The following is a 12807-nucleotide window of genomic DNA, read 5'->3' on the forward strand; positions in this document are numbered from 1 at the left end:
TGCGTTCTGCACATTTAATGTTACAGAAAAACAAAGAAAGGGTGCATGGAAAATGACAATAAATACCAATATTCCAACAAAATATATCAAGGTATGAATTAATTAAAGAGAGGCAAAAGATACCAAAAAGTAGTCAAACTCATAATTCGAAAACAAACTGACAATGCAATTGCAGAAAACGAAAAACGACGAAAAGAGAAACAACAGAACATAAAGAAAAAACATAGAAAACTAAAGTCTGAACATCACAGACCCAACAAAAAACCCGGGGAATAAGAGGGAAAAGGGGGGGGGTCTCAGCTCTGGAAGGGTAAGCAGATCCTGCTGTTTATTCAAAAGAGAATGATCAGAAGTATGACAGAAACATAAAGTATGACAGAAACATAAAAAATATACATTAATTCGGGTAATAAACTCAATTACAGAAAATGAGAGCAAAAAAAACACAAAACAAAAAAAGTGTAAGACCAATAAAAAAAACAAATTGCTGAAGAAATCACAATACCATTCTGAAATCTGAAATTTAACAATGCAACATACTAGTAAGTATGTCGATGTAACCCAGAGATATGCTAAAAATCAGTATAAATGCATGTACCAAGTCAGGAATATGTCAGTTGTTTTTCACTTGTTCCGTTGATTGTTAGCGTTCAATGTTGTAAGTTTTTATGGACTTCCCCTTTTATAATTTGCCTTGGAGTTCGGTGTTTTTGTTATACTTTTTCACAGTGGTCTTTTACCCTAATCTTGCTTTTTTTGTCATAAAACTTGAAAAACGAATACAGATTTATCACGATTAATCGAAACAAACATTCCTAATATCACATTGGTAACAAATTCTGCAAGATGACTTTTTCATTGAGGTGGACAGTTTTGATTCATTTTCTTATACAAAACGAGCAAGTAAATAAAAGTTCTGTATTGAAGAAGTCTTATTTGTAACAATAAAAAAAACAAAATATTTTTTATAATGACAAAATGTCTTCCAAGAAAGACGTGTACGTCTGTACGTCCTCTCCAAACATTTATTTATTCCATGTTTTGGAATGGAAACCATAAAAACCACTCATATTAAAGTAAAATTAGCAGGTACACATCGTCATGTCCTGTAAAAGAACCTGTACAAGTTTGGTGAACGACGCCGACACTAGACGCTATAAGGGGACAAATACACTTATGGTACGGATTTGAGTGCGCCCCTTTGGAAAATCTTTCATTAGGTTCGCTCGAGATAAAAAAAATAAACAAATTCCTTAAGCTTTTGCGAACACCAACACAAAAATAAGAGCAGTCATAAGTCAACGGTCGACCTTGTCTTTGTGTGTTAGAAAATTGCAATATTGGATTTGTTTAAACATACTGACTCTGTTTATACTGAAAATTTTAAGTTTAAAAAGTTCATGAAATTAAACATACAATGCAGATCAGGCGGTTTTTTTTACCAACGGATGTAACTAAAGATTCCCAAGACAGCCGTACCAACGCAGTGATAGATTTAGTACATGTAATATAAACGTATTGCTACCGTAACAAAACCTGTTTTTAGAATACCGTATTACACTTATCCAGGAACGCCCGCGACAGAAATAAATGCTATATATTTATCTATTTTTTTTTTTACAGTTGTTAAATATTGCAAGATACAAGTTAATTTTTATTATAGGTATGGGTAATGGAAGTCACTGACCGCCTTGATGACGGTAAAACATACAAAATGAGAAACAAGTATGAATATGGGCAGAAGACAATTGACGTACATTTTACACTTACATATAAAGAGGCAGACGTTCCAATTTCTGGTTTCTGTTCAAGCAGTGTCGAGGAAACAGCACCCTTGAAAGATGCCGGAAACATTATCAATGAAAATGACTGGGAGGAGAATGGGATGATGGTCATGCAAGGAAAATGTATCCTACCTGTTGAAAAGAAACTTGAAGATTTTTATATATCTGTTACTTTAAACGAGGAAACGTTCAAATTAAAGGTATGACTAGACTTCTTCAATTGTTATATAACTCATTATTCAATCAAATTCTCGTGTCTTACAGATGTAAGACGATTTTAAGGTGATGAAATACGTTAAATGTGCTCAAATTTTCTTCTTAGATACAATGTACTGAATGTTTTAGGTTATTGTAAAACCTGTATAAAATATGGCACGTTTTTTCCCCTTAATTCAGGACTGGAGCACAACCGAGTTTTCAAGAGACCCAAGTGGTCGTTGGTACACATTAAAGAACAAATGGACAGCGCATCCACCAGAATTTACTTTTATTTTCCACATTTATTACGATGCTGACAAACCTCCAACCGGAAGTTGTGCTATTTTGACAGGAAGTGAACCAAAACCACCTGTAACACAAGAACCACCTGTGTCACCTACAACAAGACAGACGATACAACCGACGACAACGCAGAAACAAGCAACACCAGTAATAACAAAGCAGAGTACACATTTGCCAACAACAGAAACGCACACGACACCAGTAACAACAAAAAGTCAGACATCACCGTCAACAACGAAAAGTCAGACATCACCGTCAACAACGAAAAGACAGACATCACCTTCAACAACGAAAAGTCAGACATCACCGTCAACAACGGAACGTAAAAAAACGCAACGAACAACCCAGCATCAAACCGTATCACCCACTACATCAAATGTACCAGCACCAACAAATCAACCAGGTAAATTTAACGATAAACAAATGACCAAAAGCAAGCGGCTCTTTCCATTTGCACAAATTGGCATTCTATTTGCCAAACAAACCATATTCCATTTGGGCCAAGGCAAAATCTTTCATTGAGTCAATGTAATAGAAGAGAAAGGATAAATTAATAAGGAATGACGTAGGTAAATAGCATGAATATTTTGATAATATATGTGTATTATTTAGCGTATATTATAATTGGTAATTAGCACTTTCACTCTCCAACATTGCATTTTACCTCTCGTCACCCATATAATATCGAGCAGGATAATTTCCTCAGTAAAGATCAACACGCAATATCTACAGCTTTGGTTTGTATCATTAAATCACACAAATGTGTGTCCCCATTTTTGTTTTTTCCTAGTCAGATTTTTTGTAAATAACGTTTTTTTCATTTTTTTTTCCCCGTGGATTTTTGATACAGGAGCCATAAGTACAGAAAAGGGAAAGTAAACAATAAATTAAGAAAATTAATGAGTAGTTTGACAATGTCACACTGAACGGATACCGAATATACTGTACTTATAATATGGGAGTTCATGTCACGGTGGTCAAGATATCCTGTTACCTGTCCTTTCAGATAACGGTATAAATTATTTAACATCTACAATTTTTCTTATCTTGTCATCCGTCAGTTAACTATGAGCATCATTATGGATCTAAAGATTATTATATTTATGTATGTAATTTCTCTAACTTCAGGAGCCACGCACCAGGGAATATTGAACTTGTACCATAACAAATTTAAAGGAGATGTAAGTATTTGAAAGTATTATATTTACTCTTTATCTAATGCATATATCCTATTTTATTCATTGTTTCACTCTTTGACATGTATATCTATATACATGTATTAATCCAAAATATGTAATTATTCTAACATACTAGTAGATACAAATATGTGCATGTACTTAAATGTAACGATATAATTGTTAAACTTGTCATTTTTATATAATTTATGTATTCAGGTTTTTGACTCACGGATAAAATAAGAATATATACTAGTTGAAGAAATGATACACTTATTTAAAGGTTTATCAAAATATAATGTTCTAGAAATGTAGAAACAGCAAAAATGTCTTGATTCAGTATTATTTTGCTCTAAAATAAAAACAGAACAGGCCATATGGGGACCTCCTTATTTCAACGTCATTTGGATTTAGGTGGTTTGTTATCTCATTGGCATTCATGATGATGGGAGTTTTTAACGACCTTGACTGGCTATACAGCCCTCGCACGGTCGGCTTAGATTGGCATTCATCTACATTGTACTTATTTTTATCCATCTACATTGTACTTATTTTTATACAACAGCCGTCACTGAAATTTGCAGTTTTCCTTTAAATAGGAGTCGTCAAATGAGAGAGTCGCCAATCTGGCAAAACCTCTTAAATTTAGAATTATATGTACAAGAAAACAAGGGGAATGACAAAGATGTTCTACTGTTAAGGTTAAAACCGATAGTTTAAGTCACGTGAAAATCTTCGTGATAATTTTGTTTAACCTAAGTCAAGCCGTCGTTTTAAATCACAGATATGAAGTAAGCCATAAAAAACGTCAAAATATTCGACGCCCACGATTTCACTATATCCTTATCAGGCTAGGGTTCCAGGATTTTTCAGAAAAGTACTAATAAACATTTTTCTTTCTGGGAAACTGCCAAATAATTGCGACCTTTTGAGTTAGATAGTTTATAATACGAGCAAGAGAATCATTCACTTCCATTGAATTCCTTTGAATATTTCTTTTAGCACACGGTTTTCCGATTCGATATTTTTGTTTTGATGTCACAACTAAAAGCCATGAAATGGTCCTTTTTACCTTTAAAGCGATAAAGATCCATCTGTCAATATGTCACATTTATCATCGATTCATTTTACATTCAAATAATTTTCCATTTTTATTTAAAAAACAAAGCAGTTTTTCGTGGAATTTTTTTTTGTAGACGATACTGCAATTTTCTCTAAACAAACACTGATCACATGAAACTTTATAGATTATTCTTAATGGCATAAAATTGGTCAATTATGTATCAGAGAAATCGGTAAAATAAATTTATGAACTAGCTGTCAGTAACTGCAAGTACTCTCAGATCTGTACTTGGTGTCTTTTTGTTGTGGGGATGTATAAGTACAATGTACCCATCCACGTCCATTCTGTGTTTTTGTTAGATGTAGTTCTATTTGTATCCATCTGATGAGTTAAGCCTTTTTCAACTGATTTTTATAGTTTGTTCTTATGTTGTACTGTTACACCACTGTCCAAGGTTAGGGGAAAGTTGGCGCCTTCAAACTCGTTTAACCCCGCCACATTCTGTATGTGCCTGTCCCAAGTCAGGAGCCTGTATTTCAGTGGTTGTCGTTTGTTGCTGTGTAACATATCTGTTTTTCGTTCATTACTTTGTACATAAATTAGGCCGTTAGTTTCTAGTTTGAATTGTATTACATTTGTCATTTCGGGGCCTTTTATAGCTGACTATATTGTATGAGCTTTGCTGATTGTTGAAGGCCATACGGTGACCTATAGTTGCTAATTTCTGTGTCATTTGGTCTCTTGTGGAGAGTTTGTCTCATTGGCAATCATTCCGCATCTTCTTTTTATATTTATGGTACCAGTTTCAGAGAGCACGTGACAATGAAATAATCCGTTATCAGGTACGCTCGAGATAAAAGTTCAGTAGGTCAAGGAAATACATAAAATGTCTGAAAGCTACAACATTAAATATAGCAAATCAAACCAGCCAAAATTGTATACGGCGGTGAACCGAATTTGCTCGAAGAAGTTACAACCTTAAGCTTTACCTTATGCAACACATTTAATTTGTAACTATGAACGGAATATTATCAATCAAGATATCAAGTTTAAATCATATCAGTAACCATATGCATAAACAATTAAACTTCTCAAATATCCCTTGATAAAAATGTCGATTTCAAATTAAAATAATTGGAAATTTAAATAATAAATGAATATGTTCTACTTTCAATCCTCTAAGAATCATGAATTATTACTTTTTTTTTATTGAAGTTTGAATAATTGATAACGGTTATGCAATAGTATTAATTAGTTCTTCCTAACATCAATGAAAGTAAGAGATAAAACAAACAAGAATAAACTATTACAATTAAATTGAAACGGTCTAAATATTGATTAATTTGCCACAGTCGCTTACACATTGCATTTAAAATACATATACATTTGAAATCTTACTATTTGAATAAGCTCTTGGTCGCTCCTTTTCTATATTGGTCTCCTAATTTTTGGTACGAAAAATCTAGTACGCAGTTGCAGAGCATTGACAACAGAAAATTCCAAAAAGTTTAAAAACATTAAATTTACAAAAAATTACTATAGCAATGACATTTCATGTCAACAAACAACTGCTGGCTACTGGGCTGGTGATACAATTGGAGAAGAAACGTCCATCAGCACAAGCATCGAGTCATGATAGATTGTAGGCGTATTATTTGGTATGCCAGACACGCTTTTCGCCTTCATAATTCTCATCAGTCGCGCTCGAATCAAAATGGTTTGAGGGTCAAATCAAGTTGGAAGCTGAAAAGCATTGACAATCAAATATTCCCAAAAGTAGTGCCAAATATGGCCTATGTCATATATAACGCAGATAAAAATCCACAGGGGTTCGAATATTCAACATTTAAAAAAAAATAGTAAATTTACAAACAAAAAATTCGCCACTCAATTTTTATTTCACAAACCAAGTGAAATTAAATGAAGAAATTGCACGAAGTAAAAATGGAATGAGAACGGGTGCGTCTACAGTAAGCGTTTATGTCAGTCGTTTCTACAACCGTCTTAGAATACTGACACCGGAAATATTATTAGTTACATAGTGTGCTAGTGACCTAATACGATATATATATAGGGTCAGTAAATTCCATATGGGGTGAGAGCGAATACGATATATATGGGGTCAGTAAATTCCATATGGGGTGAGAGCGAATACGATATATATGGGGTCAGTAAATTCCATATGGGGTGAGAGCGAAGCTCGAATCCCCATATGGAATTTACTGACTCCATTTATATCGTATTAGGTCACTAGCACACTATGTAACGAATTTATCTTAACGACTATCTTAACATGTGGTATTTAGACTAGTGGCCTATCAAAGTGATCAAGTCTTCAATAGCGTTAGTATTAAGAACCTACTTCCATTGGTCTATACAAAAACAAATGCCAACAATAACAACTTGTTAACTTTAAATGTGCTTTATGAATTTATTTCAATCATTCATCATATTCAATTTCTTCGTCTGTTAAAAACCTTTAAGATTTTTCCTCAACACCGTGTTGTTTTTATAAAGGGACGTAACACCACTACTAACCGTGTATTTAAATAAGCCCCGCCTACTAACCCAATATGGAACCCTACTAACCCAATATGGAACCCTACTAACCCAATATGGAATATACACGGTCTCCACGCGGTTGCTTTCAACCAATCATACTCCTAGAAATGTATAGGAGGTAAGATAAACAGATTTATTTCTCATGTAAATGTTTTTTAACTCTTTCAGGGCACTTATTATGGCGCTGGAGAACAAGGAACATGTAGTTACTCACCTCCAAGCCTGCCTCCAACAGTTGCAGCAGGAAACATAAGACGTTATATTGCATTGAATAGACCACAGTTTTTCAACTCATTGTCTTGTGGAATGTGCTTTAAGGTGATTCAAGTTACTTGTATAAAACCAGTTAAAAGAATTAAGTTAGTTTCATCCACTGTTCTAACACAAAGAAACCAGAGAATCGACTGTTGTGAGGAGGGTAGGGGTGTTCTTGTCAATATCAAAGTGGGGAGAGAACCATTTACCCAGCGTGTAGACCTTCTTATTGCTGTATTTCATGTTGATATTGTACATGATATACGCTCAGATCAAAAAGTTGTACCAAAAATGTATAAAAACAGATAAAAAAGTACTCTGCTGGTTTTATTTCATCACCTCACTACACATCGTTATATTATATTTAGCTTAACATGTCAAACGTTTTTCAAAACTCTTAACTTCTTAAGTAGCAAAATTGATAGCAAAAATCATAACAGATACAAATTTCATTGCATGTAAGTGAAATATTTTTACATTTGTATTTATGTAATGAAATACCAGTAAATCATTACGAATATACTTTTTCTAAGCAGCGTGATTATAGAGATATTACAATCATTTGTAGGTACACGGAAGTGGTAAAGGTTTAGGAAGTGACCCAATAATAGGAGATTCTATCGTGTTTGTGAAAGATTTATGCCCAGAATGTCTTGCTGGTAAGTACCTTGTACACAAAAATTGATTATTCACTTGTGGAGAAGGATCTGCTTACCCTTCTGAAGCACATGAGATCATCCCCGGAATTTGATGGGTTCGTGTTGCTCAATCTTAAGTTGTCTATGTTGTGTTTTGTGTACTGTTGTTCATCTTTACTTCGTTTTTCGTTTTTATTTGCCATGGCATTTCCAGTATGTTTTTGACTTATGAGTTTGAATTTCCCTTTGGTATCTTTCGCCTCTCTTTCTGAATAAGGCAAACAAAACTTATCTATATTTGTTTCCTGCCTCCCGGCTAGATATTTTGGAGAATTGTTCTGGATTTTAAAGATGACTAAACCAAAATGTCTAAACTATGACTGTGCATTACCAAAAATGTCAATAAAAAGTGTTAGGGGAGGCGTATAAATTGAGAGTAGGTTAGTGTAGCCAAGAAACAGAACTATATCTTATTTAGCTTAAGGAAAGTTAGTACAAAACCCCAACAATACTGTACGTCTCTATCAATTACAGATAATTATGAATTATCTCAAAAATGCTAAAAGTATATTTAGAGAGAAATTCCTTATTATATAAACCATTTTGCATGGATTTGTATGAGTGTTGTTAGTTAATATCTTACGATATAATACAACGGTCTAGTGCGAGTTATTGATGTTCATCGTTTTCTCTCGTTCACTTTAGAAATACTCTCCGATGTAAATACTCAATCAATTATAAATAAACTTGGGCCCAAAAATCCCTTACACATTCTGCTGTGCATTGGAATCCGATTACCCTTTGTTTCACGCATGTAATGACTCAGTTTAATCTCATGTTTTCTTAATTTTATTGATTTTAAAACTAAGTTATTGTACCAAATGAGAATGCCTTAATTTTGCACATAATTGTGAAATTTGAAAATAAAAGACTATTCACCAGTGTTGCCTCCCATCTCACGTTTATATGGTTTAATGCAGGTTTTCTATCTTATTATTTATCAAGGATCTGTAGATCTAGCAGAAAACGGAGATGGCAGGTGGGAAGTAGAAATACAAGCAGTTCAGTGTCCAGTAGGCAACACAAAATTGGAATACAAATTTCAGGGAAGTAATCCATGGTACCTAAAACTTCAAGTTAGGAATGCAAGGTAAGTATATCTTATCGTTAATTTCAAATGAACAGTTGGTAACACAAAACTGGAGAACAATTTCCAGGGTCACAATGGCGCTATGAATTGTAACTTTCCATTTCCATTTAGCAACATTCCATCGACGCCTGTTTATTGAGTGTATATTTCCCAGTTGATACGATATTTCAGGGCTAGAATTGTTTATCATGATGTCCAATGATGTTCAAAGGGTTGCTGTTTACGGGAAGGGGATATAATCGCTTTATCTTAAATCGCGAAATCAGCAAAAAATTAAAAAAAATTGTATGGCATATTTTGTCATCAACTAGTTATAAAAAGAAATGAAAGAGAAAAAAGAGGAAACAAACATATATGTACTGTTTGTATTGTACCGTCATATATTTGTGTTTGCTGGTTTATAAATAAATGGCTGAAGAAATAGCCAATAAGCTAATCTATGAATAGATCAGTTAAACATGTGATAATAGAAAAGGCGGCTTATGACGAATTATTTCTTGATTCATCAAAATCTCTTTACGCACTAGACAAAACCTCTATTCAACCATAAGTCTCAGTGAGGCGTACAACAAAAAGCAAAAGCTCACGTATCAATGCAAAAGTAAGACAGTTGCTAACACCGTTTTTTTTTAAATCTCATATTTTTCTCACAGAATTCCAGTCACTGGACTGTCACTATGGCAACCGAAAAGTCAAAGATGGGCTGCTATGCAGCACAGCTCAGACGGATTTTGGTTAATGGGTCCAGGTCATTTCGAGAAACCAGTCCATCCATCTGCTCAGGCTCCACTTAAAATGAAATTAACAGCTGCAAATGGCGTTGTAATAGAGGATCAAATTACTAAAATGCGTAAGTTGAAAAAAAAAGAACAAAAACAGAGTTCGTTTAATTTAATCCTGGTATCTATGATGAGTCTATTTAAAATTCATATCTAAAGTCTTACGCTATCATATCGAAGTGTTTGCGAAACAACTGTTAACGTAATGTTCATTTCTTAGAGATTTTTTTGTAAAAAAAAAAAAAGATAGATCACAAAAATTGTACAACGATTTCTTCTGAAGTATGTACAAGTCCATTCATTTACAAATAGCTAAAGAAACATGTATTTTTTATGCTTAAAGGACGTTCTTTACCAATAGACCTGCACAGGTTGTGATACAAATATATATGTACATTTGAGTATTTTGGGTTACTTTAACACGTGTTATCTGCAATACCTTTATTTTTACCTCAACGTAGGCAGTGGTGAAAAATATTATTGAACTGACATAAAGTATTGAAAACAGTTATTTTTCAAATATTAAACATATTTTGATTAAAAATAAATATAGAGCAATTTACTTACATAAAATAAAGCGGAATTTGAAAATATTAAATTAATTTGATGCACCAAATGCACTTTTCAAAAATGAATCAAATATTAAAATTCGAACGTACTTTACATTACAGTAAACTCGAAATAACACAAAAAGGCAAAGGAAAATCTGTGGAAAATTATTTATCTTAATCTAACGAAAACATCTTATTCTCCCCAAAATTTCACGGAAATCTGTAAATATTAATGCGAGTAGAACAGTTATTGTACTCGAGGGCTAGTGCAATATAATATTCTACTCGGGACAATATCAGTAATATTGGTGCAATAACCGCATGAATTTTCTGATATCAAATCGACACGCATCAAAATGGTGCTTAAAGGTATTCTTATTGACAGGTTTTTAAAGCTAGTGGATATTTTCAATTAAAAGCCGTCGAACATAGTACTTTAATATGGATATGCATAAGGCGAAGGAACCTATAAACATAAATCATGAAACATATAATTTGGATCGAAAATCAAATTATCACCACTTTTAATTATTCTAAAATTGGAATGATTGTAAAAACTTTTGAGTTTGACATTTGATGAATAGCTTAATTGCATGAAATCATAAACAATAATAATCTGTGTAAGTGATATGCTTTTTTTCTACGTCTTATCGTTTATAGCAATTAAGTTGCAAAAATAATAATCAAAAACTTCCCTTTTTAGTGAACGGGAAAAGTAATTGATTTTTAAGTACATTAATGCTGCTTTAAAAGCAAAACACAAAGTAATGTGCTGAAAAAAAATATGCACTAGGAAAACTGATATTCGAGAAAATAATCTCAAAATGATCAATGTTAGTGGAAAATAGTTAACATAAACAAAACCATTGTTTGTCATTTAATGTTATATATGCACACTTAATGTAATAAATGTAATTAAAGAGTATGAGAAAGTTATACTCATTTTTATATAATTGTATATCATATCCAACTATAGCAGTCATCACGTGACTTTGGTGACGTCACACATCACCCGTATAATGCCCCAGTAAAATATATAGAAATGCACAGGGGCTTTCAGGAATCGATAAAATAAATTACTTTAAGTTCATGATACAAAAAGTGTGGAAATATATATTAATTCTTCATATATGATTAATGATTAACGTTTAATTACAGAAACTGATAAATTAATAAAATTTCACATTTAAAATATAATTGTTTTTCGAAAGTTATTTGTTTGCAAAAGTATGAACATGTTAAAGTATTAGATATTAACTACTAACATTTTCATACGTGATTTGAAACAATAAGTAAAATTAAAACTGGATGTATTTTAAAAAGCAGAACTAACGAAATGTATGTTCTTTTCCAAACATCCAAGTAAGCGGAAAGACACTGTATATACCACAGTAATCTCTTGTGGGGATGTACTTACGATGTACTTGGACATTCAAAACTGGTTTAACCGCACCACATTTTGTTTTTGTACCAAGTCTGGTATTTTGTTTATATTTCGTTAGTTCTGCTTTTTAAAATACATCCAGTTTTAATTTTAAACTGTTTTGAACTGATAAATTAATAAAATTTCACATTTAAAATATAATTGTTTTTCGAAAGTTATTTGTTTGCAAAAGTATGAACATGTTAAAGTATTAAACATAATTCATTAAAACACATACCTAAAACTCTGGCTTAGTCTTTTATTTTCTTCTTGGAAGATTTGGGGGCAGGAAGGTTCATAGAAGTTCGTAGAATACCAACAAATTCTGGCTTAGTCTTTTATTTTCTTCTTGGAAGATTTGGGGCAGGAAGGTTCATAGAAGTTCGTAGAATACCAACAAATTTGGTTTGTCTATATTAACTATTTTCCACAAACATTTGTTTGTTTCAATGATAATGATTATATGAAATGTTATAACATTGATCCACAGATTGATTATATTTCTATTTTTTTCTTACAGCTAATGAAGTTGTTATTCATGGTACTGGTAAACAATTTCCACGGGACCCGTCTTTACCACAGGCTTAAACGGTTTATAATAATATGTAGAAATTGAATATAAATAAAGGTTCTCTGGTATACGATTTTTGTTTATGTTCAGATTTGTATTTCAAGTATTCGCTTTATAACCAATTATACATAAAAAGGATAACATGATATCCGAAGAAAATTTGACAGCAGGTCTCACTAAGTACCAACATCCTACTCCTAAAAATAAAAGTACAAACACCGAAAAACAACAACGAACAAGACATGGCCCAGAACCTGACTTGGTACAGAAACAAAATGTGGTGCGGTTAAACCAGTTTTGAATGTCCATTGCCTATTTACTGGTACACTTGTATATGTATTGAAAATTTTAAGCA

The 12807-nt window shown here is 32.7% G+C and overlaps 1 protein-coding gene across 1 annotated transcript; it reads left to right on the forward strand.

The window, feature by feature from the left end:
- Positions 1 to 12520, forward strand: LOC127735081 (uncharacterized). The gene is made up of 9 exons (XM_052245175.1): positions 1 to 91; positions 1664 to 1984; positions 2181 to 2688; positions 3414 to 3466; positions 7254 to 7403; positions 7909 to 7999; positions 8984 to 9128; positions 9782 to 9978; positions 12402 to 12520. The coding sequence occupies exons 1-9, from the start codon at positions 53 to 55 to the stop codon at positions 12467 to 12469; spliced, it is 1572 nt and encodes a 523-aa protein (XP_052101135.1). The 5' UTR covers positions 1 to 52; the 3' UTR covers positions 12470 to 12520.
- Positions 12521 to 12807: the final 287 nt, after the last annotated feature.

Source organism: Mytilus californianus, unplaced genomic scaffold (genome assembly GCF_021869535.1).
Source record: "Mytilus californianus isolate M0D057914Y unplaced genomic scaffold, xbMytCali1.0.p SCAF_3, whole genome shotgun sequence".
Taxonomy (NCBI): Eukaryota; Metazoa; Mollusca; class Bivalvia; order Mytilida; family Mytilidae; genus Mytilus; species Mytilus californianus.

Excerpts from the sequence above, each read along its gene's own strand:
- LOC127735081 (XM_052245175.1), top strand. The coding sequence starts at position 53 with ATGACAATAAATACCAATATTCCAACAAAATATATCAAG. Across the intron at positions 92-1,663 it reads TTCCAACAAAATATATCAAG|GTATGGGTAATGGAAGTCAC; the intron begins GTATGAATTAAT and ends TTTTTATTATAG. Across the intron at positions 1,985-2,180 it reads AGGAAACGTTCAAATTAAAG|GACTGGAGCACAACCGAGTT; the intron begins GTATGACTAGAC and ends CCCTTAATTCAG.